Genomic DNA, 27,243 nt, shown 5'->3' on the forward strand with positions numbered 1-27,243 from the left:
CCTTCCTTCCTCCCTTTTGGGGTCGCGCCAATTTCACTTTCTGTATCTGGGTATCCAGAATTTCAACCGGAAATCGTTAAAGGGAAGAGCTTTTTCGGTTTTTGTTGGATCAATGGCGACAGAGATGGCACAACCTGACGCTGAAGGGATCGATGGAGTTCGTATGACATGGAATGCATGGCCTAGGACGAAAGTTGAAGCTAGCAAGTGCGTTATCCCAATTGCTTCATCGATCCATCTGATCCGTCCTCATACTGATCTTCCTACACTTCCTTATGTACCTCTCCGATGTAAAACCTGTACCGCTGTTCTCAACCCTTTTGCTCGTGTAGATTTCCAAGCCTTAATCTGGATCTGCCCTTTTTGTTTCCAGCGTAACCATTTCCCTCAACATTATTCCGGTATTTCTGAAACTAATGTACCTGGAGAGCTTTACCCTCAATTCACTACGATTCAATATACGCTCCCTTCTCAAAACCCACAGAGTTTTAATCCTAACCCACAAAACCCTTTACCGGAATCTTCTGTTTCACCGATTTATTTGTTTGTTTTGGATACTTGTATGTTGGAAGAGGAGTTGGAGTTTGCGAAATCGGCGTTGAAAAGGGCGATTGATATGTTGCCGGATAATGCTATGGTGGGGTTTATATCGTTTGGGACGCAGGTTCAGGTGCATGAGTTGGGGTTTTCAGATATGTCCAAGGTGTATGTTTTCCGGGGATCGAAGGAATTGTCGAAAGATCAAGTTTTGGATCAATTGGGGCTTGGTAGTGCGGGTGGAAGACGGACTGGTGGTGGCCCCGGGATGCAGAAGGGTGGTGGACAGATCGGGGTTCCTAATCTTGGTGTTACTAGATTCTTATTGCCTGCTTCGGAGTGTGAATATACCTTGAATTCTGTCGGTTTCAGTTGATAATAATTATCTTTTTGATTGATGTAGCAATTTAGCTTAGTAATTTTTGTGTTGACTTGTTTTTCGTGCATGTTTTTGTAGTTGTTAGATGAATTGAGCACGGATCAATGGCCAGTCCCACAGGGTAATAGAGCGTTACGTTGCACTGGTGTTGCTTTGAGTGTAGCAGCTGGATTGCTTGGAGCTTGTGTGGCTGGTACTGGTGCTCGGATCATGGCCTTAGTGGGCGGTCCATGCACAGAGGGACCTGGGACGGTGAGCCTTACTATCTGTTTTCACTTTTTTTTTTTTGCTTGTCACATCACACTCCCAAAAATTACCTGTCTCCCCAACCCAAGGAATAAAAGGTTCTGTTTGTTTGAGGTGAGGCTTATGATAAGGTTGAGATTTTCATGGCTGCATACGTCTAATTATGGTTTGAATGTCTATTTATGGTGTGTATGGGGTACTACAACGAGTGTTAGCTACTTTGAGTTGTGGGGAATAATTTCTGGAAGAACAATACTTTTAATCAAAATGGAAAAATGAACTTCTCTTGCTTTTGGAGAAAGCCACTTTCCTTCACAAATATCCTAACTTCTACTCCTTCTTACTTGCTTCAATTAACACTTAGCATAATTATCGACCTGAAATACTCAAAATATCACTAGAACACTATCATCACTCTCAGCAGTTACTTTGCACAATTAATGTATCCACATTTTTGCCTTACCAAACACTGCAAGATATCGGAAATGTTTTTTTCTCATGGTGAAATTTGTAAAGCATTTTTAATGAAATTTTTTCCTCCCAAGTCCCCACCAAAACCATTCATAGTTTTAATCAAGGTAAATACACTAGGCAAACTTTTTTTTTTTTTAAATTGCATATAAATGTCGTGATACACTTGTAGATTCTCGGAAAGTATTGATAACTCTCGGAATTCACTTCCCTTAAATAACCTTGTAGCTTATTTTGTGTTATCATTACTGTAGTCAATGAAGTGGATTGACAACCATGAGGTCTAAGGTTCAATTCTTAGCAGAGTCAAAAAAAAAAACAGTAGGTGGTTTCTTCCCATCTATCCAAACTTTGGTGGATAGAGTTATTTGGTGCTTGTGCTGATGGGAGGTAGCAACTACCCCGTGGAATTAGTCGAGGTGCTCAAGATGGCTCCAACACCATAGTTATTAAAAAAAATGGTCGCTCGCTGCTCTTTTTACCTTCTCCCAAGGTTCATGAAAGACTCAGCCACTCTGATGCTGGCCTAAATTTTGAGGCTAAAAACCATATTGTTGAAACATATTTGAGTCAGGAATACAGTTACCCGCATCTTCATGAGACTGACACTTAATTAGATCCTTAATGAAGAAAAACCAATTGTTTCCTTTTTTTGTCTCTACCACCATTAATTGCCCGTGTAAATAAAATCCTTACTACTGATGAATCTCAATGCCTTTTCCTTTTCTTTGACAAATCTCCTTGTTTTTTTGCAGATTGTGTCGAAAGATATATCAGAACCAGTTCGTTCTCATAAGGATCTGCACAAGGATGCAGCACCCTTTTTCAAAAAGGCTGTCCATTTCTACGAGGAACTCGCAAAACAGCTTGTTAGTCAAGGTCACGTCTTGGATGTGTTTGCTTCAGCACTTGATCAGGTTTGTCTGTGTAGTAGCTTTGGCATGGTGACATGTGTGTTATGTGCCATTGAATTATTTAAATGAAGGTGATGGTGTTTCACTAGTTACTAATCATGCATTTGATCCTGACATCTTTTTACAATTATGCTGGATTCTTAAAAGCTATGACATGCGTGTATTTTGACTGTACAAATGTTACAACATATGAGCATCATATGCTTGGTGTGTTATATTTGGACTCTTAGTGTGTTGAGTTCCATCATGTGTACATTTAATTTATTTGCATATCGATGTGTTATTCATGTCAGGTTAGATGTTAATTTAGACTGATTAATGCTGCCGGTGAATTGGCAGCAGATGATGTCATGTTTGGTTTTGTACTAATAATTTTGTGTTTCAGGTTGGGGTTGCTGAGATGAAAGTAGCTATTGAAAAAACAGGAGGATTAGTTGTTCTAGCTGAAAGCTTTGGTCATTCTGTTTTCAAAGATTCTTTCAAGCAAATCTTTGAATATGGTGAACAGTCTCTTGGGCTGTCCTTCAAGTAAGCTTCTTGAGATAATATTTTGCTATGGTTGTTTTGAATGTGGAACCAATTTTAACTTTATGTCCGGGACTTTTTCTAGCAAGAGGCACTAAAGTTAAAAGCATCTATGATATAAGATATACTTGTCTGGAGGTTGTTTTTATTTTTTGGGGTCCAAGTTGTATACCAGTGAGGGGACATTTATGTTGATAACTGTAGAGAATGGGTTAAAGTACTCAACATATATGTAATTGTGAATAAAAAGGATGAGCCTTATTATAGAGGCTGTGCATATCTAGTACAGTTGAATTCAATGAAAAAATTGAAAGGAACTGACAAGATGGTACCTGATTATCAAACTAAAACTATATGTCCAACTTTCTTATGAGTAAAATTGGCGATCTTGATGGAAGTCGTCATAATCAAATTCAGCTCACACATCATTTCTTAATCTTAAAAAGGATAATCAGTTCTGTAATAAATGCAGTTCATATCTATTAATGATTTTAGTGGAAAAATTGAAAAAATAACGTGTTGGTACCTAATTATAAAGTTAAGGCTTGATGTTAGCTGAATGAAAGCTTTATGTCCAGCTTTCTTACCTATAAAAAGGTTGTTCCCCTGAAACATGGTGGTCATTATAGGAATGCATCCCTAGCTACAATCAGGAACAAGAAGAAATCACTGAAACTGGGTGGAGGGAGGCTCAATAGATATGGTTTGACACTACAATATAGATAGATTGTGGGTGTTACACATTTTAAATTATACTGGTAACTAGACTGCTCATCCTTTGGCTAGATAGCGTAATATCACAAAATACAGGACTTGATGTAGACTTAGCAGCTAAAAGTTGAGTACAATTGAATCAAGGATCCATATAGTTAATACCAACTAGTTGAGATTAAGGTTTAGTTAGTGTTGCACTTATAGTGGGTCCAGGCAGAGACAACTGTGAGATTTGGAGAACCTTAAGATTTAGAGAATTCTTGAATTCAAAGACAAATTACATGCTAGTGTTAGAATGAAATATGCCCCAATAGAGCAGAAGATATTCATATATCTCAACTATTTTTTGATTGATAGTAGTTGATTGATGGATTGAATTTTCGAAAATTGCATACCCTATTTGTTATCTTTTAGTTTCATAGTAGCTCAGCGTGAAAACAACCAGTTGAAGTCCTCACACTCTAGTTGATCGATTTAATTGGGTTAACACTCAAGGGACTTGACATACTGGTTAGGCCTTAGAGAGAGTTTTGGTACACGTTTTGTGGTGTTTTCTATGTATACTTGACTTTTCTTTCTACTTTAATTCGTAAAAGTTCTCATTGCTCTATGGAGAAGATGAAGCTGAATTGTTTAGCTCTTTTCTATTTTTGGTGTAAACATGAATATCCTCATGAAGATGAGGATATCCCTAGTATGTTAGAGTCCTTAAGGAGTTCATAGGAAAACAACATCACTTTTGTATTTCTGATTGTAAGTATTACTGGAATACGTCCTGAGTATTCCTGTGTTTATAATACAAGTTACCTTTTCAAAAAAAAAAAAAAGTTCTCATTGCATTCTCCACAATGATAAAGTACAAAACCCTGAAGGGCTTTCTCTCCCCACAGTCATCCTCAACATAAAAAGGATATACCATGGTAATTTGGGAACATTTGTTAGGCAAGTGATTCTCATGAATTGCAGTGTTACAGAAGTATGTATTTGAATTCATATTAGTTGTACTTTTTGCAGCATTTATATTGCCTGCATAATGATGTAACGTAGAATTCTGACTCTACTGCTACTGCTACAGTTGCATTTTATTTTATTTTTAATTCAATGATTTTGATACATTAAATTGTTTCAGTGGTACATTAGAAATCAACTGCTCCAAGGATATTAAAATTCAAGGGATAATTGGACCATGCACATCTTTAGATAAGGTTGGTTCACTAAACTTTTACATATTATCAGTAGTGGGTATTTTTACCTAAAGTTGCACAGTTAAGTTCAAGTTTGGGAACTTATTCCCCTGCAAAAGAAAAGTTAACTCTTTCAGTTACAGTTTTGACAGTTGATATTGATCATTTGGTGCTATGCAGAAAGGACCTGCTGTTTCCAGCACGGTCACCGGTGAGGGGAATACTACAGCTTGGAAGCTGTGTGGTCTCGACAAAAACACTTGCTTAACTGTTTTCTTTGATGTTTCATCTAGTGAGAAATCAGACCCTTCAGGCAATATAAATCCGCAATTGTACATACAGTTTCTCACGAGGTACTTGGAACTCTAGGAACATTCACCTCTATTTCTTTCTTATCCTTTACTGTTTTTTCTAATAAATATTTTAAGCTGAAATTTTGTTATTGGATTGGTTACACTGTTTTTCTTCTTGAACAACTCTAGATAGAGGAAAAGAAGAGTTACTGTACATCTAAAATTTGCCGGCTTTGATGTAAATGCAGTTACCAGAGCCCTGATGGCCAAACAAAACTACGAGTCACCACCGTTACTAGAAGATGGGTTGATGCTGCTGTTAGTAATGAGGTGCGGCACTAAGAGTTTTGTGTTAGAAGTATCATTTGTTACATAATTAACTCCATTACTGTTCTCTTCTGTATAGCTCCAAACTCAAATGTATCTTTCCCCAAGCATAGAGTAATGTTACTTGTCTTTCAATTTTATTGCTGATTTCTGGTAATTTTCTGAGTTGTGCTTTGTGAGGCAGTTTTTTCCTAAAGGACAAAAGAAGAATAAGAATTCGGTTAATTCCTCTAGCCCCACAAACAAGAAAACAGAGAAAGGAAACTTAAGAGATAGAGAGAGACCACATTATTCAGCCCATTTCAATATGAAATTGTTATGCTGAAAGAATCTTTTTATATTTATTTGAAGTCCTCCGAGGAGGGTTTCCTGCGAAGGGTACCTCATCGAACAAGAATGTCCCGTTTGAATTTTGCTCTTGTTTCAAGTAGTTGAGGAATTTTATCTCATTGTTTGAACTTTTTGGGGAGCATACGAGTGTTTGTTGATCCTGACACTGCAAGAAATCTGTTTTTTCCAGGAATTGGTGCAAGGATTTGATCAAGAGACTGCTGCAGTTGTAGTGGCTAGATTAGCTTCTTACAAAATGGAGATGGAGGTAACTTTTCAAGACTATTATTTAGTTCTGCATAAAATTTTACGGTACTCAGGGGGTAAGCTTGTCATGCTTTAGTAAATAGTGAAGTAACAAGGTCAGTTGAGTATGCTTGAAGTAGGGAAGAATTAGTCCTTAAAACATGAATCGTGGTAAAATATTACATTCGCTTATCATCTTGTGCTTGAACTTTATAATTTCCCACTTCTCATTTTTGTTTTTTTTTTGATAAATCCTGGCTAACTGATTTCAGGAAGATTTTGATGCCACAAGGTGGCTAGATCGTAATCTCATTCGTCTGTGCTCCAAGTTTGGTGATTATCGGAAGGATGAACCCAGCTCATTCACTTTGAATCCCTCTTTTTCATTGTTTCCTCAATTCATGTTTCATTTACGGCGATCCCAGTTCTTACAAGTAATATAGCTCAGGATGTTCTTTCTTATCTCAGTGTCAATAACATAACAAATTGATGTCATGGATGTACATGTTCTCGTTTCTCACTTAAGTATGTGTGTCACAGGTGTTCAATAATAGTCCAGATGAGACAGCATATTTCCGCATGTTGCTCAATCGGGAGGGCATAAGCAATGCTGCTGTCATGATTCAGCCAACGCTAACAGCATTTTCATTCAATTCACTGCCTTTCCCTGCTTTGTTGGATGTGGCATCCATTGCAGCTGATCGCATTCTCTTGTTGGATGCTTATTTTAGTGTAGTTATTTTCCATGGAATGACAATAGCTCAATGGAGAAACATGGGATACCAGGACCAGCCTGAGCACCAGGTATGTCTCACGTTTTTCTCTTATCTAGCGATATTCTTTTTAATTTTTTGTGGTAGCTTGAGTCTGCTGTTGCTTCATGATGAAAGAGGAAGACTCGGAAATCTCTTCATCCTCAAGCATGCAGAGTTTGTGCTGTACTAGCATGATGTATTTTCATAAGGTGCCTGTGAAACAAAAATATGTATTCTTTTTTCCCTTTCTCCTCTTTTCAGGCATTTGCACAACTGTTGCAAGTTCCCCATGATGAGGCCCAAGCAATCATCCGTGAGAGGTTTCCTGTTCCAAGACTGGTAGTGTGTGATCAGCATGGCTCCCAGGTAAATGGTTATTTCTATTTAAATATTGTTGACTTGTGAGCGCTCACATGCCTATTGAGAAGTAGGATCAATTGTAAGTTCGTCATTAGGGGATAACATCATTTCACTCATGCTGGACAGGCAAGATTCCTTTTGGCAAAGTTGAATCCATCTGCCACGTACAATAATGCAAATGAAATGGCAGCTGGATCAGACGTGATCTTTACAGATGATGTGAGCCTTCAAGTGTTCTTTGAGCATCTTCAGCGGCTAGCTGTGCAATCTTCTTGACCCAAGAAGAAAGATGGAGCTTTACTGTTAATGCTTGTCTCAATTATGTGAAAATCTCATTGAGTTTGCCTCATCTATCCTGCCAGCCTCTTGTCGGAAGTTCATAATTTTCTTCCTATCCTCCGTAAGATGAGAGGTCAGACCCAGATATTATATGGAAAACTAAGACTACATATGACATTCTTTCAGGTATGTGGAGGTACTTTTGCATCCTATGAAAATGAACGGTAACTCGACTCATTGTTCTCTATAGTTATATTAGAAGGGGGGGTATGTTTTAAGTCAAATGGCGTGTTTGCTCCCTCGGGCTGTTGAACGAGAAGATAGTTTATGTCGGCGACTTCCTTTTTTTGTTAGTTATTACCAGGCAAAGAGTTTGTGTCTGCTTTTGTATTGAATCATAGTTGTAGTTTATTGGATTATGGTTTGTAGGATAGGAAGTTTTTGAAACCATTTGCTTATTTTGAATTTCATTCATAATTTAAGGTATATCTCATATACATCTGTAGACCACAATTTTGCTTCCTTTGTGTCATTTTAAGTATCTTGAAGCTTGTGTTGCACTTTTGCCCCTATTCTTTTTTGGTCTTGAATTTATGCCCTTCATAATAAACAAATGTGAGGCATAAGTTTATATTTTCGTAACGTAAAATCTCACAAGTTATGCCTTTGCATGACTTCAGTTTCTAAAGAACTTATGCCCACTAGGCATTAGTTCAACGGCTAAGGGGTAAAAATTTAAGATGAACTTATTTGAAGGGCAAAAAGTTTTGATTTTATGGTTTAACACACCTAAGATACTTATGATTAAAGTTAAGCTATTTATTATTTTTCCCAATCATGTTTATTTTGCCCAGAATTAGTTATCTTTTATCAGTACTAATCTCGATTGTTTATTACTATGATTTAAATAGATGAAAAAAAATAATCTTAACTTTTTTTTTTTTGTCTCTTCTAAAATCTAAATTTAAACTAGTGTCTTATTATCATCACTAATCTCTAAACAAACAATTTTACTTATAAAACTATTAGGTGGAACCCAATAACTTACGTTGAATATATGATTGACAGTTTCTTAAATTTGTTAATTAATTTTATTTAGATACTCAAATTACGATATGATTCAATTGTATATCTAAATACATGATGAATTTTGTATTAGATTTATTCTATTCAAATTTTAGAGAAGTTTTTACCTGTTTTTAAGTGTTCATTACGTAGATACATTAACTATATAAGATATGTCATTTACTTTTAATTATATAGTATATCACTAACATCAATCTCAATTGGAACATGCTCAAGATTTTATAGGCTTATTGACACTAACATGTATAGTTAAAAAAAAAAGAGTGAGAATAACTTATCTATGTAATAAATGTTTAAAAACATTCACAAAAACATTTTTGAAAATTGAGTGGAAAGTGTCTAACCCCTTTGCAGGCCTCCTGCCCATCTGCTTCGGCTATAAGATACTGCTAATATGAATACTTTATTATTTGATGTGCTTAATTGACATGGACTATACGTCGATTTATCTAAATGAAATTTATTAGTAAATATAAGTGTTATGTATATACAACAACAATAACAATTCTGTGAAGATCATAAGATATACAAAGATTATACTTTTATGACTAGAAAAGTTGTTTCACTATTGAGCTTCGATAATCATTCTTCTTTGTTCATACTTGAGGCCGACAATATAAACGAGCTTGTTGATGAAAACTCACCTTTATATAAATCCATTCTTTCCCATAAATATCCATAGTGCCGTGTTTGTTTTCTCAAACATTAGTCAAATGAAGCAGCATCATTTCGTTATCATTTCTCTTCCTGCCCAAAGCCATATAAATCCCACTCTCCAGCTCGCTAAAAACCTCTCACGCGCCGGAACTCGCTGCACCTTCGTCACCACCGTCAATGGATTCCGCAAATTGAACAACCTTCCGTCCATCGACGGTTTATTCTACGCGTCTATCTCCGATGGCAACGACGACGGCGCAGCTAAAATGGACTTCGGCGATTACTTGAAACAGTTAAAGCGCGTGGGATCGGAAAATCTCAAAAAACTTATCGATGAACTTGCCGGCGACGGTCATCCAGTTACTTGCTTAGTCTACACATTTCTCTGGGCGTGGGTTGCAGAGGTGGCGCGTGAGATTAACTTGCCGTCTGCTTTTCTAGCTATTCAATCTGCTACTGCTTTTGCGATTTATCACCATTTGTTTAGCATCAATAACAATGGAGTTTACAGCTCTACTAGCGAAATTGAGCTCTCGTTCCCAATCAAATTACCAGAATTGCCCCTGTTTTCGCGCGATGATATTCCTTCCTTTTTACTGCAGAATGATCCTTACTCTTCTTTCATGATCCCTGTAATGAGAGAACACATACAAAACCTCGAACACGATCCTAATCCTCGTGTTCTCATCAACACTTTCGACAAATTAGAAGAGAAATCCTTGAAAATTCTCGATAAAATTGGGATCTGCTCAATTGGACCTTTGATTCCTTCTGCTTTTCTCAATGGAAATGAACTCGAAGACAAGTCTTTCGGATGCGATTTGTTTGAGAAATCTGAAACTTATTGCCAGTGGCTGGATTCAAAACCCGAAGGTTCGGTTGTTTATGTAGCATTTGGAAGCGTAGCAATGGTGAAAGAGGAACAGAAGGAAGAGGTTTTGCAGAGTTTAATGGAAAGCGAAATGCCATTTTTATGGGTAATTAGATCAAGCAAAGAAGATGACAAGAAGAAGAATGATGAAATTTATGGATTGAATGGAAAAGGGATGATTGTTCCTTGGTGTTCCCAAATGGAGGTAATGTTTAAATTCTTCCTATCTCTTTGAATTCATATGGTAATAGTTTGATCTGATACGAAGTTTAAAAATGAAATCAAAATTTAGTTTTATTCAAAAATATGTTATAATGTCAAATCGATTCGAATTCAAAAAACGAGAAGTTAGAGGAGTCCTGATGCAAACAATAAAGTTGTTTCCGTGTGATTTATAGGTTACATGTTCGAGCTGTAGAAACGATCCTTAATGTATACATTAGGGTAGATTGTCTATCGTACAACCTTTGAGTGCATCCTTCTCTCTCCAGACCCTACGTGAACGTGTAATACTTTGTGCATCGAGTTGTCCTTTATAGGATGAGAAGTTCAACTCAAACCTATTTGATGTTTAAAATAGTGTACCATTTGTCTAGAACGGACTAATAAGAAAAATCGTGTAATTCTTATAGGTACTTTTTCATAAGTCAATTGGGTGTTTCGTGAGCCATTGTGGATGGAATTCGACTCTAGAAAGCACGGTAGCTGGTGTGCCACTGATTGGAGTCCCACAGTTATCCGATCAAATGACGAACATCAAGATGGTGGAGGAGGTTTGGGGAACCGGAGTGAGAGCAAGAGTAGAAGAAGAAGGAGGAATTGTGAAAAGAGAAGAGTTAAAGAGGTGTTTGGAAGTTTTAATGGGAGATGGAGAGAAAGGAAATGAAATCAGAAGGAATGTGAAGAAATATAGAGATTTGGCTATGGAAGATGTGAAAGTGGGAGGTTCTTCACATAATAATTTGAACGAGTTTTTAGAGAGTTTGTGAGGCATTTCGACCTCGGACTCGACTCGTGGAATTATACTGGATATGTTGTTAAAAATTCCCAAAAGACGGAGACAATGAAGAATTGGCCGAGACCCACAACGCCAATGAAGATTTGGAGTTTCTTGGGTTGTAAGGCATTTCTAGTTCTTGGGCTGAATTGATTTCTGAATTTTGGTGCATAAAGAATTGGGTAATTTGTTGAAGTTATTAAGCTATTTATGTAATTTTGTTAAGTTATTTTAAATGTTAAATGATAGTTTATGAATAAATATTAAATTAGATTTTAACTTTTTCCAAATAGTACTAATATCTTAAGAGCTGTATGTACAAATAACTATTAAAAATATGCATAAAAAATCTAAATAATATTAATAATAAATTGTGTATAAGAAGGTACAAAATAAATAGAACAACATATATTAATCCATATTGAAAAATAAGAAACTGACTAATACTACTAATAAGGATACGGCGCTAGCTCCTTGCATTTCCCATGTAAAGTGCTGTAACATTTGATTATCTACTAACCTTCTATTTTAATCTTCGATTTTCATACCTTTTATTTAGGGTCATATACTTAGTAAGCTGAAAACATGATGTCCTGTCTAATCAGTAATCACCTATTCAGTTCCTTTTTAGCTTAACTTTGCCTCTTTTAATTCTCACTACAATCAACCTTTCACACCACCTTACTGATGTATCATGTATTTGTGCACCTTCTCTTCACATGCACGAACAATCTCAATCTCATTTTTCTCATCTTGTCGGCCACTGAGGCCATTCCCACTTTAACTCGTATAACTTCATTCTTAATCATAACTCTCTTAGTATACCCACATTCCATCTAAACATCCTTATCTCCGCTCCATTCATTTTCTGAACGTGAAGTCTCTTGTCTGACCAACATTTCCAGAAATGCTATGCTTACACACAAGACTACCCCTCTTCCCGAAAGCTTCGCGGGGACTACTTTAGGACGACGGACGACCGCCCGACCATACAACAATGTTGATCTAATCACTTCTCTGCAAAAACAAAATACCTTTAAGTCTTAATAACACATTGTTATCGCATAGTAATCCAGACGCAAGCTTCCATTTCACCCACTTTGTCCATTACAATTTGCGACATTCTCATCAATCTTTTCATCTCCTTGAATTATAGACTCAAAATATTTGAAACTTCTTCTCTTGAATATAACTTGTGCATCAATTATATTTGCAATTCTTTTTGGAAATAAGCCAAATTTTAAAAGTGGCTAGAAAAACAAATTGCATATTTGAAGCTATAAATTTCAACCTTCTCCTAAATTTACATAAATTGATTTTTTTAAAAAAGGTTGAATTTGGAAATCGTATCTTCTCCGATCTCCGTCTCCGGCGAATTCCAGTCGGAAGTTCCCTTCCTCTCTCATTACTACAATAAATCCTCAATGATTTTGAAGATCTACTTTTTTTGGTTCATGAATTTCCATCATAGATTGTATACTTAATACTTTGTTTGGATGGTTGTTATGTATTGTACTCTATTATTTTAACGAATATAATATTTGGATAGATTGTATTATATTCCGTGTTAGTAATGTCACACATCCATAATTTGAAGTAGAGTATAGTGTACAACTACTATGGAAAAGGTTGAGTAAATGATAAATTAAAATTATTGAATAATAAGTAAAGTCAAAATGAGAAAAAAAATATTAAGGTAACAACGCGATTACACTATATAATACAATAGAATTTTGAAAAACAATCAAAACAAATATTATATTTAAACTAACAGTACAATACAATGTGTAACAACCATCCAAATTATTTTTTCACATATTTGTAATACATGTTTTAAAAAATGAAACTTGGGCTTAACTCTATCTCAAAAGTTAGTATATATATATATATATATCCCCTATATGGGAAAATTAGCAATTAAGTCACAATACCTAACATAATTAGTTAAAATAACAACACTTTAAAATATTTATTTAAAATGGCATAATGACAATATTTTTATAAAATAATATGTATTCAGATTTTAGTATTTAAAATTAATTTTATTTATGGAAAGAGTCTTATATTGGGCCAAATTATATACCAATAACTGTTTAAAAAGAAGAAAAAAAATTAAACCAATACCCATTAACCTTCTTCTTCACCATTCACGTTTCTTCCCCACCTTTCACGTTTCTTCCCCTCCGTCCACATTTCAAGATTATCTTTCTTCAAGGTGCTCAATTATTGTTCATCAAGAAATTTTCTCTATTGTTAAACGATAGCTCTTTATTAATTCAAGAAGATTTCTCGATTGGCAAGGTAGTTTCCATTATCTATTTTGATTTGATGTTTAAATCACCGATTCTATATATTACGGATTTACAGTCGAATTTTCCAATTTTTATGTGATTTTGTTTAGATATTCATCAAATAGTTATGATATTTTACATATTACGAAGTTATTGCTCTGTGTATTTGTGGCTACTTGTTGCTAGTGACCCATGAATATTTTACATGAGTTGAGAGAGAACTTGAGGCATAAGTTCTTATAATATATATTTCAAACGTAGCTTTGGGATTCCATAATAGTCTATATGGACCTAATATATTAGTTGAGTTGTAACAGTTTTTTGGATGAATTGTACATTTAATCAAACATGTTGAGATATAAGAGTGAGAATTACGACAAGAGAATACAACATGACTTACAAAAAGTTTTACTTTATTCGGGAAAAAAGAGTTTGAATTACAACTTGTGTTATGAAGAATATAGCTGAAAAAAATAGTTTAAATTGAGCAGCTTATTGGACTGACTGTATTCATTCTATCTATATAAAAGTTTCACATTTTTTGTTTTTACATTGTATTTCAATCTCAATTAGTATACCAACATGTTTGTATTTCCTTCTTAATTTGTATTCATTCTAACTGTATGCTAACAATTTTGTATTTTATTGGGTATTCATTCTGTATTTCAATCTCAATTTATATGTGAACAAGTTTGTATTTCTCTTTTATTTTGTATTCAACCTAATTGTATACCAACAAGTTTTGTATTTTATGTGCCTACTTTACCTTTCAAAGTCACTTTGTATTTCAAATGAAGAGAGTATTTCTTTTGTATTCACAACTTTATATTCAATCTCACTTTGTATTTTCATCTCACTTTTGTATTCATATATTGTTGTATTCAACATATAGTTCATGATCGATTAGTTACATTAACTTAATGGGATACAAATTATTGTATGCATTCAAATAGAAAAAATAGCTACTAAACTAAAAAAAAAAAAATCATTCGTTATACATCATAATTTGGATACAAAATGTCCGAAAAAACTATAAATCCCAATATATACAAAGATTTCACTAATTTAATAAAAAAAACACTCTTATACTCGACATATACGAATATCTCAGCCAAACAAATAAAATAAAATAAAAAATACCTGATTGTTTTTCGATTGTTCACTGGATGCGACAAATTTATAGTCGTCAATTTTTAAAAATTATGTTTCAAAAATATGCCGTATTCGACTTGAAGAAGCTTTGGAAGTTATTAGATGAATGATTCGGAAGACAAACTAAATTATTTTAATTTTTTTTTTTTGATCTTCTTAAGAAGAAAGCAAAAAAACGCTCGACAGAAAGATGACTATTTATGCTCTTTTCAAAACGTAACTAATTTGTATTTAAAATCTTTTTAACCTTTTTTGAATTTTTTTTGTTCCATGATTTTCTCTATTCTGTTATTAATTATTTGTATTCTTTCAAATTAATTAAAATAAAATAAATACATAACTAATCCCTTAACAAACTAAAATAATGACATTTTTAATAAATAATGAAAATGTTGCTAAGGAGTCCCACTTAAAACTAAAATATTGTTGTTTTGAAAATTTTCCCCTATATGTATCTTAATTTTATATTATTTTCTTCTCTCACCAACTTAATTCCCTATATATGAGAATACATGTTTGAACCAAATTAATTAACATAACTGGTTTAGTAAAGAGTTACTAGTTTCTCCATGATTAGAAAAGTTAGAAAAAGTAGTGTTAAGTACTCTTTCATATATCCTTAATCAAATGTCTCGAGTATGAGTGCTCCTAGATACAAAGTTAATTTTGTTAGAGAGTGTTTTATCCTCCCTCCCTTAATATGAAATTTTTCAGACGCTAATTTAGATTCAATTGGATTCTAATATAGATATCGAATATCGAATGGTAACAAAAAGAAGTTGAAAAAGTAGGTAGTAGTGGTTGTGAATAAAGCATTGAATTTTTTAAATCAACCAACTTTCTTGAAAAATAATAATAAAATAATTTCGTTTTCTTGTGGTGTGTGAAGACTTCAATGTAAATACTATTTTTATAATATTTTTCAAAAGGATGGTGGTAAAATACGGTTGGTGTATGAGATATTAACGTTTTAACAAATACATATTAATGTCTTACCTTAACAAAATTTTAAAAAAAATTAAAAAAATTGTTGTTGGTTCATCACCTACCAAATGGGAAATCCAAAAATGGAATAAGAAAATGAAATTAGTCACATACTATTTTATGCATTATTTATATTGGGTGAATATCATGCAAGATTAATTTTGATTAGAGAGGAATATCAAAATCTTTTTATAACTTTATAAATTTGTTTGCACTTTTAAAAACGAATTAAGTGGAAGTAAAAATGAAAAAAAAATGTAGTAATTAATTTATGACAAGTAATTTAAGATAATTATTTTTAATATTGTAAACAATTAATACGGAATGGAGAGAGTAGTGGAAACATATCTTCTCATGGTTTTAAGGATTTAAAAAGTCGTTTAGTCGGGTATAAGAACATCGTTGAATATGATGTATTATTAGTAATATTGGTTATTAGTTATACTTGTATTAATTATGATGTGATTATTTCATATAGAGATCTCATTTCATATACATCATTTAATTTGATGTATTAAAAATAATATCCATCACATAATTTCTAAAAGGGAAGGGGCTCCCATATGTCATCAAACTTTGAGAAAATGTTCATCTATGTCATCCGTTAAAAAATTGACTCATCTATGCCGTTTTCATTTGAAAAAAAGGCTCATCCATGCCATTATTTGTTAACTGGAAAAAGTTTCGATTTTGCAAAACCATTTTTTACAAGTGGTCAATTATGATTCAACCACGTTGTTGATTAAATATTTTTTTAAAAGGGAAAAAATCTCAAATATGTCATCAAACTTTGAAAAAAATGTTCATTTAAGTCATTCATTTAAAAGTTTAGTTCATTTATGCTATTTCAGTTAACAAATATTGATATAAATGAACCTTTTCTCAAACAAAAATGACATAGAAAGTCAAAATACGACGATTTTGTAGGGGCAATTATGTCTTTTTTTAAAAAGTAGATCTATAGAGTTGGATCTTGATTAATTGTAGACCACCGCAATTGGACTGTCGACAGGGTGTCGGTGCTGAAGTCACAAAAAGTAGAAGAATGTACTTTCAAAATGTCGATAATTGGATTTAAATGCACAAACGTGGGCAAGTTACTCCCATTTCATAAAAAACAATGGACTTAATTTTATTTTATTTTGGAAAAGATTTAAATATCTATCGAACTTTGAGAAAAGATTTATTTATGGGCTCATTTATGTCATTTCGTTTAGAAAAAGGTTCATTTATAGATGAGTCAAATTTTAACGGATGACATAGATGAGTTTTTTTTCAAAGTTTGATGACATATTTGAGCCTTTATTCTTTTAAAAAATTATTTAATTAATGACGTGGCTGAATCATAATTGACCACGTGTAAAAAATAATTTTACAAAACTAAAAATATTTTAGTTTACAAATAATAACATGAATGAGCCTTTTTTCAAACGAAAATGACATAGATGAATCTTTTCTCAAAGTTTGATGACATATTTGAGCCTTTATTACTTTTAAAAAATTATTTAATTAATGACGTGGCTGAATCATAATTGACCACGTGTAAAAAATAATTTTACAAAACTAAAAATATTTTAGTTTACAAATAATAACATGAATGAGCCTTTTTTCAAACGAAAATGACATAGATGAATCTTTTCTCAAAGTTTGATGACATATTTGAGCATTTTTTCTTTTATAATTGTGATGTTTGGATGCATACCTTGATTAAGTGGCATAAACATGCAAAAGAAAAAAATAGTTAGTTCAAAATATGTGATATTAAATCAAGCTTCTACGATATAATTAATTTTTAAAATTTTAAAATATATACTTAAAAATGTTCAACGTACCAAAAAAAAAACTTCAATTAGCATGTTTAGTCAAGTTACTTTTTAGATTGACTAATTATTTATTTACAAAAAGCTACTCTTCGAAAGTAAATAAATTCTAAAAAACTAAGCATCATGTAAATCTATTTTTCCTCATTGTCATGATATAATTTCCAACATAAGTATTTTTTGTTATGTTAATAAATGCAATTAATCTTTTATCACAAAATAATTAAAAAAAAATTCCAATATAAGTAGTAGTACATCTCTCCATTGACAAAAAGCATCAACTACCTAACACTACTCACTTTCCTTGTTGTCTTTTTACTCACCAACCCCAACATCAATTTCACCAACAAATGCAACAAAAAAAAAATCATAAAAAGAAGAAGAAGAAGAAGAAAATTAGAAAAAAGAAAAGAGTAAATAATTATCCGCATCAAATATTTACATTAAATTAATACCCGTATATCACGTGTATGAATATAAAACTTTTACATTATAACAAACTACATAATTCAGCGTAAGTACGAGATACTTATATAATTATCCGCATCATATATTTACATCAAATTAATACGCGTATATCACGTGTATGAATATAAACCTTTTTATATTATAATAAATTACATAATTCAACGTAAATACGAGATATTCATATTGGAAATGTCATCTCAAAATTAAATCCTTTAATATTTAAATTCAAATTTAATCAAAGCTAATACGAATAAATACATTATATGTATAAACATAAAACTTTTATATTATAATAAGTTATATATTAATTTAACGTAAATACAAAATACTCATATAGAAAGTGTCATTCCAAAAATGAACCTTTCAATAAATAAATTAAAATTTAGTCAGATCCAGTTCGAATAAATTAATACATGTCTATTATATATATATATATATAAATATAAAAAAATTATATTTAGTTTGACATAAATATGAGATACTCATATTGAAAGTGTCATTCCAGAAATGATCAATACGTAAATTCAAATTTCGTCAAACTCAATCCTCAATAAATTAATATGCATAGATTATGTATATAAATATAAATTTGATGTAAACACGAAATACTCATATTAAAAGTGTCGTCCCAAAAACGTAACTTCCAGTATGTAAATTCAAATTTAGTCAAACTCAATCCCAAATAAATTAATATGCATATATTATGTGTATAAATATAAATTTGACATAAATACGAAATATGAATATTTAAAGTATCGTCCTGAAAAAACGGACGTTTCAATACGTAAATTCAAATTTAGTCGGACCCAACGCGGATAGGAAAGGTAGGAGGTGAGTGAGGGGCATTATTGGCCATTAGTTCATCCTCTCACCTCTTTATATATTCCCCTTTCACTTCCCTTCCTCTTTGTCCTCGACCCTTAAAACTCTCTACATTTCTCTCTTTCTTCTCCATTTTCTCTCAATTTTCCTTCAATTTTCTTCAATGGATCCAGTTACAGTTTGGGGTAATGAACCCCTTTCAACTGTCGATCCTGAGATCCATGATCTCATTGAGAAGGAAAAACGCCGTCAATGTCGCGGCATTGAGCTTATTGCTTCAGAAAATTTCACTTCTTTTGCTGTAATTGAAGCTCTTGGCAGTGCTTTAACCAACAAATACTCAGAGGGTATTCCCGGAAACCGTTACTACGGTGGTAATGAATACATTGATCAAATTGAGAATCTGACAAGAAGTCGAGCTCTTGAAGCTTTTCATCTTGATCCAACCAAATGGGGTGTTAATGTTCAGCCTTATTCTGGTAGCCCTGCTAATTTTGCTGCTTATACTGCTGTTTTGAACCCACATGATAGGATTATGGGATTGGATTTGCCTTCTGGTGGTCATTTGACACATGGGTATTATACATCTGGTGGGAAGAAGATCTCTGCTACTTCGATTTACTTTGAGAGTTTGCCTTATAAGGTGAATTCGACAAATGGGTATATTGATTACGATAAGTTGGAAGAGAAGGCTTTGGATTTTAGGCCAAAATTGATTATCTGTGGAGGAAGTGCTTACCCAAGAGATTGGGATTACAAGAGGTTCAAAGAGGTTGCTGATAAATGTGGGGCTCTTTTGCTTTGTGATATGGCTCACATTAGTGGTCTTGTTGCTGCTCAGGTGAAAAAAATTCTGCTCTGTACTTGTGATTTTACATTTTTTTTTGGATCTGCATGAGGATTTTGAATCTCTTTGATTTGTAGATCTGCATTTGATTGAGAGCTAGTGTGAATTGCCTTAATGTATTATAGATCTGAATGCCTTGCTCTGTGATCCATGTGTTCTGTTTGATTAATTACCCATTGGGATAATTGCTTGTGAAATTTTTGAAGATCTTTTCTTCAACACGTGGATCTGAGAGTTCAAATCTCAGTTGTCTGATACCTGATGCTGGTGGGAGGTGATAGGTATCCCATGGAATTAGTTGAGGTGCCCGTAAGCTGGCAAAAGGTGGATTTGAGATTATGATGTGGGAGCTGAGAATTGATTGAGTGCTTCGGGATTCATGTTTTCGTTTTTGATTAATTATATTCTTTGAGGTAGTTTCATGTGAAGGTTTTAAAGATCTTTTCTTTAATAAGTAGGATCTGAGTGAGGAAAAGAAAATGATGTGGGAACTAGAATTGGTTGAGCTGGTGCTTACATTGTTCTGTTTACATGAGCATTGTGAGGCTTAATGTGGATCAATGAGGCAATGATTTAGACTCGATATAATAATTCTGATACTACTTGAATTTGATGTGAATCATTAGCCAACAAGAATAGCAACAAACACAGTAAAAATCCACAGGTGGGGTTAGGGGAGGGTAGTGTATATGCAGATCTTACCCTACCTTGTGAGGATAGGGAAGTTGTTTCCAATAGACACCTCGGTTCAATGAGAGCTGAAAAAAGAGCAGTAATAACAGATGGTAACAACGACAAAATAATAAGATAAACGAAGCGAAAGAAACAATCAGATAGTACTAAAGATCTAAGAACAAGCGACTTAAATAAATCAGCTGTGAATCCTTAGCATTTTAGTTGATGCAATCCGAGATCATCTCTGTGATGTCAGGTATGTGTATTCCAAATTGGGGCAACTTTACTTGGTCTTCTTGTTGGCTTCAACCTTCTGCTTTCATTTACGGAAATATTGATATATGTTCTTTTTTGTTAGTGTATTACTGATATTTTGGCGGATCTAAGAAATTTGAACAAAAATTGGATCCTTTGTCTTTAAGTTAACGAAATATGTCACCATTAACCTGCAGTCAAATATTTTATTTGTCATTTCATTTTCAGTAAATGCTGCAACCTGCAGTCAAATATTTTATTTGTTATTTCATTTTCAGTAAATGCTGCAATCTTGGTCTTATTATATGTCATAACTAATCAGATCAAAGTGGAATGAGGTCAGATTCCTCAAATTACGCTTCAACTTGTAGTTATACAAGCTGTATGTGATATAGGAGAGAAAAGTGCATGTGGATGTGCATGTGCCTGTCCCTACCCATGTTTTCAAGAATTCAATTCTATCAAGATGTCCTTGTCATTGGATGTCATAACTCTTGTCGGTGATTTGATACTAGTCTTGGTGACTATGTGAACACTTGTTTATGTTATTTTCAATTGACTCCTGGAAATGATGTGTTGTATTCTAATGGGATGAATTTCATTATTTCTGGACAACAGGAAGCAGCGAATCCCTTTGAATATTGTGACTTGGTCACTACCACCACACACAAGAGTTTGAGGGGTCCAAGGGCTGGTATGATTTTCTACCGCAAGGGCCCTAAGCCACCAAAGAAGGGCCAGCCTGAAAATGCAGTTTATGAGTTTGAAGACAAGATCAACTTTGCTGTTTTCCCGTCTCTCCAGGGTGGTCCCCACAACCACCAAATCGGCGCTCTTGCTGTTGCCCTGAAACAGGCTGCGACTCCTGGATTCAAGGTGTATGCTAAGCAAGTGAAGGCCAATGCAGTTGCTCTTGGTGACTACCTGATGAGCAAAGGATACAAGCTTGTAACTGGTGGGACTGAGAACCACCTTGTCCTTTGGGATCTTAGACCTCTTGGTTTGACTGGTAAAAGTTCTTTCTATTCTCGACTAACTGGAAAGGTCTTCTAAGTATTTAATAGTGATTGATACAAATTAACCATTTTGTCTCTCTGCAGGTAACAAGGTTGAGAAGCTTTGTGACCTTTGCAACATCACTGTTAACAAGAATGCTGTTTTTGGAGACAGCAGTGCTTTGGCCCCAGGAGGTGTTCGTATTGGTAAGAGCTGAGAAACTTTGGATATTTTTTTATGCACTATTTCTTTGAACTTCTTTTAGATCCGATTGGTTAAACGACATGGAAAGAGACAAAATGAACTCCCACCTTAAATTTACTTTGGCAATGTTGTGTTTCTACTTGTCCAATCTTTTGTGCCAATTTTACATTTGAGTCATGCACTCATACACCGTGAAAAGGGCGTTCTTCAGCTATCATTATTTCCTAAATGTTTATTTCCATGAATTAACTAACTGAAGTTCCTATTCGGTAGGTACTCCTGCCATGACATCAAGGGGATTGGTTGAGAAGGACTTTGAGCAGATCGCCGAGTTCCTCCACAGGGCTGTTACAATCACCTTGAACATCCAGAAGGAGTTCGGAAAGCTTTTGAAGGACTTCAACAAGGGTCTTGTTAACAACAAGGAAATTGAAGAACTCAAGGTTGATGTCGAGAAATTCTCAGCCTCTTTTGACATGCCTGGGTTCAAGATGTCCGAGATGAAGTACCAGGACTAAACTTGCAGTATGCATGACAACTGCTCTACGTTTCCCGGTTTGTTTCTTTTGTTTGGATGGAAGGAATTTTTTTTTTCTCGACGAGTTTAATTCAATTTAGACCCAAAAAATGATGGTTTTACTTAACTCTGCACTTGGTATTGTTGATCATTGGATCTTGTCTTGCAAGGGAGTTCTTAAGTGGCCTTTCTGGCTTCTAAAATTACCAAATATTTGTAGTGTCCAAAAGAAATAATACCAAGAGAATATGTTGTTTCATTTCTTATAATGTAAGCAATGTTCATTTCTTATGTATGACGATCACTTCTACACATCAGAAAAAAAGAAATGGTATTTTCTTCTCCATAATTATTTCTTCAGCTTAGTAAATAATCATTCAGAACTTTTAAGCAATAAAAAGGTGACTAACCTTTGATATCGAGAATACAAGAAAAAATAAAAATTGCCCAGCTTAAACTTATATTTTCGTATTATAATATTGCTTTAAATTGTAACAAGTTCGGTAAAATAAAGCATAATAAGCAATGTCGCTCAAGTACAAAGGCATAAGTTCAGTTGGGCCAACAAATCTTATCTAATATTTATGACTAGAAAATTCGTCATATATGTTTATAAAAGATAACGGAGTTCATTATATATATTGCAAATTTTGGTTTACGTGGGTATGTTCATATTTGTAGAAGTATATGTTTAATTATTTACTCTCCGTTTTGAAAAGAATGACCTATTTTTCCTTTTTAGTTTATTTTAAAAAGAATAACCCTTTTTCTTTTTAGTCTATTTTAAAAAGAATAACCCTTTTTCTTTTTTGACAACACTTTAATGTCTACCATTGTTAAAAATCAATATACCTAATATGCTTTGCGTTGTATGTTTACTTAATTATAGTCCCAACATTTAGTGGTGATTGTCAATACGTAAATACTTTGTAAACATTAGCTCAAGCAGTCGAGGGTCTATCGGAATTCGGAAACACTAACTTCCCAGCCAAGGGGATCTATCAGATGCATTTCAGTTGTGTCTTGCAAACCTTCCCCTAGAATGCCAAGGGAAATGCAGAGTTGAAGATTTTTAAAAAGGAGTGGTTCAGCATAGATAATTTAAGATTAGATAAACACTAATTTACAGAATACATTACACAAGAAAGATAGAAGAATGAGATTCTCCTATCCAGTTTCCATCATATGGTGAATTACTAGTTTTTCAATACGTACATAAGTCAAGCTGTGAAGCGTCTAACATGTAATACTTCGGAGGCTGAAACCATGCCATATCAGTCAAATATTTCCTGAGCTTCAATTATGCTGTGCTGACTGGAAAAAGAAAGCGGAGAGTTAAATAATGCAGCATATTGATAATAAGCAAACATATCAAGGGAATGGTGACCACAGAGTCCTTACTGGTCGTCTTTTGTGATGCGATAATACTTTTCTGCATGCTGGCGTTGGCCAATATATTGAGCAAATCGCTCATCGTGTGTAATGACAATTAGTTGAAAGTTTTCTTGGCCTTTTCTGTCCTCCATAATTCTGGTGATGGAGACGGAATAAAGAGGCATCCTTAAGAATTCACATCCAGAAGGAGCTCATAATTAGTAAATGAACGACACATACCTTAACAGAGCTCCAGCAAGACTCTCACTGTTGGGGCCGTCTAGGTTTGTGGTAGGTTCATCCAGTGCTAGAATTCCGCAGTTGAGACAAAAAGTTTCAGCCAACGCCAATCGTATGATGAGTGATGCAAGGACCTGATTAATAACAAAACTCCGGTAAAAAACCAGTTCAAAAGAAAAGAAGAAAAAAAACAAAAGTTCAGTGAAAGTTCTGTTGGGGTTCGGATTTTTTCTTTTTCCTCCTTTTTATTTGAAGAGAGGGTGGGGCTGAGAGGAAGCTAAGCAAAAGGAGGGTTCAAATCAAAGCTTTATTGGCATATAAATTAAGTGAACACAATAAAGAAAAAATCAAAATTGAGATGACTGATCACCTTTTGGCCAGCACTACACCTCCCTCGCATTTCTAGTTCAGTATCACCAGTTAGCATTACAACCTGTGAATCACAGGCATTATTATAAAAGTGCAAAAAATATCAACAAACGTTCAGGGGCTTTAAGTGCAAAGACCACATTTCACAAAGAATTTTTTTTTAAAAAATTACTATACATGGGAATTTAGTAATTATACAATCAAGATAAGCAACATCCAATATACAACAGAGATAATATTAATCCCATCCAACATGCTCTTTTTTTCAGTAGATAAAGCACAACCCAGCAGGTTTTAAAGATAGTTTATATTACCTTATAGCTATAGGATCGAGTGCCAGATCCTTCAGAATCTGAATGAATGCTTATGTAGTCTATGTCCTGGCCCCTGTATGTTTGTTGCCACAGTTCCCTGATAATCTTATTTATTTCTTCCATTTTCATTGAGTGGAATCGCATCAGTGCTCTGAAACAAAGAGAAACCAAATAGAACGTGAACGTATTCAGAATCTACACTCAAAAAGTACAGGAGACACCTGAGAAGAATGCAACATACAGAAATGGTTGTACCGGTCATAGTCTGTACAAGACAATGAAAATTTAAGCAGGGGTTCCTCGAAAAAGTTGAACACAGAATAAAAATTCAAAATCTTGACTAGGAAACAAACATTATATGACCATAAGGGATATGCATAGAGTAGAATCAACTTAGTAAACACCAGTCAAACAAAATTTGAAAATCAATACAGCAGTTCCTTACACCATGTCATAAAAGAAATAATGAATTGTTTAAACCTACCAGCAAATTTCCTTTTTCTTCTTGATTTACACTTTGGTCAAATGAAGACAATGGGATATTATGTTTCTTTAATCAAATTTGGTTCACCAAAAGAGGACCTCATTATTGATTTTAATTCCCTTTATGTACACCTAAGAAAAAAAGTATAACAAAAGCAACACATGAGGAAGTAGAATCTCATTAGTTATCTAAACAGTAGCAGGTTTTGGAGGATTAATAAACTCAGTAGAATGATGTTGAATGGTTTTAGAGGTACAACTATAGCTTCAAACAAAATGATTTGGAAACATGATAAGGATGGAAAGTTCTCTGTCAACAGACTATATAGGAGGGATATAATGGAGCAACCTGGCAGCATACCAGGGCCATGGGGGCAGATCTGGAAATTCAACATCCCATCAAAGATTAAATATTTCACATGGTTCGTGACTAGAAGAGCCTCACACATGAAAAATTAAAAAGAACAGGATTTCAAATAGCCTCTAGATTGCAAATCTAGGAATTTATGGTGCTTATAAGCATAAGACACAAGTTAATTTTGGCTTAAACAAGTGCTGAAAAGCACTTTTTTATAATACCCAAACACTAGAAAAGTGCTTAAAAGCTATTTTGGCATTGTTTGGATGGGCTGTTAAGCATAAGCCATAAGTTAATTTTGGCTTAAAACAAGTGCTGAAAAGCACTTTTTTATCATACCCAAACACTAGAAAAGTGCTTAAAAGTTATTTCAGCTTAAAAGCACCTAAAATAAGTCAATCCAAACAGGCTCTTACATGATCAATTAGCAGATATTTCACAAAGTCATTCTGTTGAACAAAAATTAAGTAACTTTGTGACAAATTAGGAGCATATCATACGTAACTTTTCATACAATATGTACACTCCAACTAGAGGGAGAGTATTAAGGATGTCAATATTAGGACAATGGAAGTATGGCAAGATGCGGTACTTTGCAAAAATAAAAAAGATTTAGAATCTTTGTTGTTTTGTAATTTTTTATTTATTTTTTGAAACTGATAGCTTTCTTTTTGTTTTGTAATTAGGACCCAAAAAGGCAAACATTGAGATTAGCAATATCAAAAGGCGGGGTAATTACTGACCGCATTTTGGACCACGTGCTACTACCCTAAGGGATACTAAAACCTTTTGTACTCCATTCATGAAAACAACAATATATTTGAACTTCTCCAATTGATATATCTTCAATATTTTTAACAAGTTAGAAGAAAATGTTTGAGTGCTAGAATCATGTGTTTTTTTGAAATGCACGTAAACCAACATAAAATGCAGAAAGAAGTTAATGACTAAAGTACGAGAAGCTCACTTGTCAAGAGCATTGTAATATCTGTCCAGATCCTTGTTTGCCATCTCCGTAGTCTGTCCAAGGGTACAACAACGACACTATTAGATACTTCAATGTCATAAATGACTAAGCAATTAGCTTCATATACTTGGACTAAGATATTACCTTAAGTTGGATAAGCTGATCAAAATAGCGTTTGTCAATATCCTTGTATTGTGCCTGCTTAAGATCAACTTTGTTCTTGGAGATATTGCTTTGATAAACAGATAAGGTGCCATGACACTTGTTTAACTGCAATAAGAGTAACCATGTAAACTCGGAGGACAATAGTAGCAGAGTTGTGGCACTTGTTTAACAGCAATAAGAGCAACCACGTAAATTCGAAGGACAATAATTTTCCGGATACAGAGGTTTAAGTTGAATCTAAAACATGTACAGTCCTTTTACTGAAAGAAAGGAATATCAAAGCAAAGAAGGTGTCAGCCAATTGTTCAAGAGGTATGACAACCACCAAGCCCCAAGGAATAATGGAACAGTATCAAAGTAAAATATTGAATAACAACTACAAGCCTCACTAGGAATAGTATACAAGTGAAACGTCAAATAACAACTGCAAGACTCACTATATAGCTGATGCGATAATTGGTAATTATGAAGGATGAAATACTCAAATTTCTTTCCAAGAAATCATGTCTCTTGTCCTCATGGCTGAAACTCAATTCTGTCCAAGAAACAATATACTTTCAGAGACACTGCTGTTCTAGCTGGAAAAGTAAACCAGACCAGATTATTGGTCTTCTAAATTGAACTTTCTATCATGGTTAAGCTTGCACATATGCTGATCTTTACTGAAATCATATGGAAGCCAGAAGAGAAAAGTTCTACAATCTTAATCACGTTCATCAAGAGTCGAAAACTAGCATATGATGTCTATAGGTTGGATATTTATACCAAACG

General features: G+C 33.9%; 4 protein-coding genes across 4 annotated transcripts in view; 3 read left to right on the forward strand and 1 right to left on the reverse strand.

Annotated features, from left to right (window-relative positions):
- Positions 1 to 6: 6 nt before the first annotated feature.
- Positions 7 to 8,120, forward strand: LOC102579841 (protein transport protein SEC23-like). Its single transcript, XM_006365400.1, has 12 exons — positions 7 to 898; positions 995 to 1,168; positions 2,389 to 2,550; positions 2,933 to 3,075; positions 4,916 to 4,991; positions 5,151 to 5,323; positions 5,512 to 5,593; positions 6,111 to 6,188; positions 6,439 to 6,600; positions 6,707 to 6,970; positions 7,183 to 7,287; positions 7,408 to 8,120. Exons 1-12 carry the CDS (start codon positions 113 to 115, stop codon positions 7,555 to 7,557), a joined length of 2,355 nt encoding a protein of 784 aa, XP_006365462.1. The 5' UTR covers positions 7 to 112; the 3' UTR covers positions 7,558 to 8,120.
- Positions 8,121 to 9,177: 1,057 nt separating this feature from the next.
- Positions 9,178 to 11,397, forward strand: LOC102580161 (crocetin glucosyltransferase, chloroplastic-like). Its single transcript, XM_006365401.2, has 2 exons — positions 9,178 to 10,379; positions 10,807 to 11,397. Exons 1-2 carry the CDS (start codon positions 9,279 to 9,281, stop codon positions 11,161 to 11,163), a joined length of 1,458 nt encoding a protein of 485 aa, XP_006365463.2. The 5' UTR covers positions 9,178 to 9,278; the 3' UTR covers positions 11,164 to 11,397.
- Positions 11,398 to 18,786: 7,389 nt separating this feature from the next.
- On the forward strand, positions 18,787 to 22,468 carry LOC102580488 (serine hydroxymethyltransferase 4). The gene is made up of 4 exons (XM_006365402.2): positions 18,787 to 19,549; positions 21,104 to 21,494; positions 21,586 to 21,687; positions 21,959 to 22,468. The coding sequence occupies exons 1-4, from the start codon at positions 18,872 to 18,874 to the stop codon at positions 22,201 to 22,203; spliced, it is 1,416 nt and encodes a 471-aa protein (XP_006365464.1). The 5' UTR covers positions 18,787 to 18,871; the 3' UTR covers positions 22,204 to 22,468.
- An 803-nt stretch (positions 22,469 to 23,271) lies between these two features.
- LOC102580839 (DNA repair protein RAD50) overlaps positions 23,272 to 27,243 on the reverse strand; it is a 30,443-nt gene continuing 26,471 nt past the window's right edge. Inside the window, exons 21-27 of the mRNA XM_006365403.2 lie at positions 26,452 to 26,577; positions 26,308 to 26,360; positions 24,500 to 24,650; positions 24,187 to 24,249; positions 23,817 to 23,950; positions 23,604 to 23,732; positions 23,272 to 23,516 (exon numbers count right to left, since the gene is read on the reverse strand). Of these exons, the coding sequence (XP_006365465.1) occupies positions 23,477 to 23,516; positions 23,604 to 23,732; positions 23,817 to 23,950; positions 24,187 to 24,249; positions 24,500 to 24,650; positions 26,308 to 26,360; positions 26,452 to 26,577 (696 nt within the window). The 3' untranslated portion in view covers positions 23,272 to 23,476. The remainder of the gene's footprint in view (positions 23,517 to 23,603; positions 23,733 to 23,816; positions 23,951 to 24,186; positions 24,250 to 24,499; positions 24,651 to 26,307; positions 26,361 to 26,451; positions 26,578 to 27,243) is intronic.

Source organism: Solanum tuberosum, unplaced genomic scaffold (genome assembly GCF_000226075.1).
Source record: "Solanum tuberosum cultivar DM 1-3 516 R44 unplaced genomic scaffold, SolTub_3.0 scf00512, whole genome shotgun sequence".
Taxonomy (NCBI): Eukaryota; Viridiplantae; Streptophyta; class Magnoliopsida; order Solanales; family Solanaceae; genus Solanum; species Solanum tuberosum.

Excerpts from the sequence above, each read along its gene's own strand:
- LOC102580488 (XM_006365402.2), top strand. The coding sequence starts at position 18,872 with ATGGATCCAGTTACAGTTTGGGGTAATGAACCCCTTTCAACTGTCGAT. Across the intron at positions 19,550-21,103 it reads GTGGTCTTGTTGCTGCTCAG|GAAGCAGCGAATCCCTTTGA; the intron begins GTGAAAAAAATT and ends TCTGGACAACAG. Across the intron at positions 21,688-21,958 it reads CCCAGGAGGTGTTCGTATTG|GTACTCCTGCCATGACATCA; the intron begins GTAAGAGCTGAG and ends CCTATTCGGTAG.
- LOC102580161 (XM_006365401.2), top strand. The coding sequence starts at position 9,279 with ATGAAAACTCACCTTTATATAAATCCATTCTTTCCCATAAATATCCAT. Across the intron at positions 10,380-10,806 it reads CTTGGTGTTCCCAAATGGAG|GTACTTTTTCATAAGTCAAT; the intron begins GTAATGTTTAAA and ends TAATTCTTATAG.
- LOC102579841 (XM_006365400.1), top strand. The coding sequence starts at position 113 with ATGGCGACAGAGATGGCACAACCTGACGCTGAAGGGATCGATGGAGTT. Across the intron at positions 1,169-2,388 it reads GCACAGAGGGACCTGGGACG|ATTGTGTCGAAAGATATATC; the intron begins GTGAGCCTTACT and ends GTTTTTTTGCAG. Across the intron at positions 5,594-6,110 it reads ATGCTGCTGTTAGTAATGAG|GAATTGGTGCAAGGATTTGA; the intron begins GTGCGGCACTAA and ends TGTTTTTTCCAG.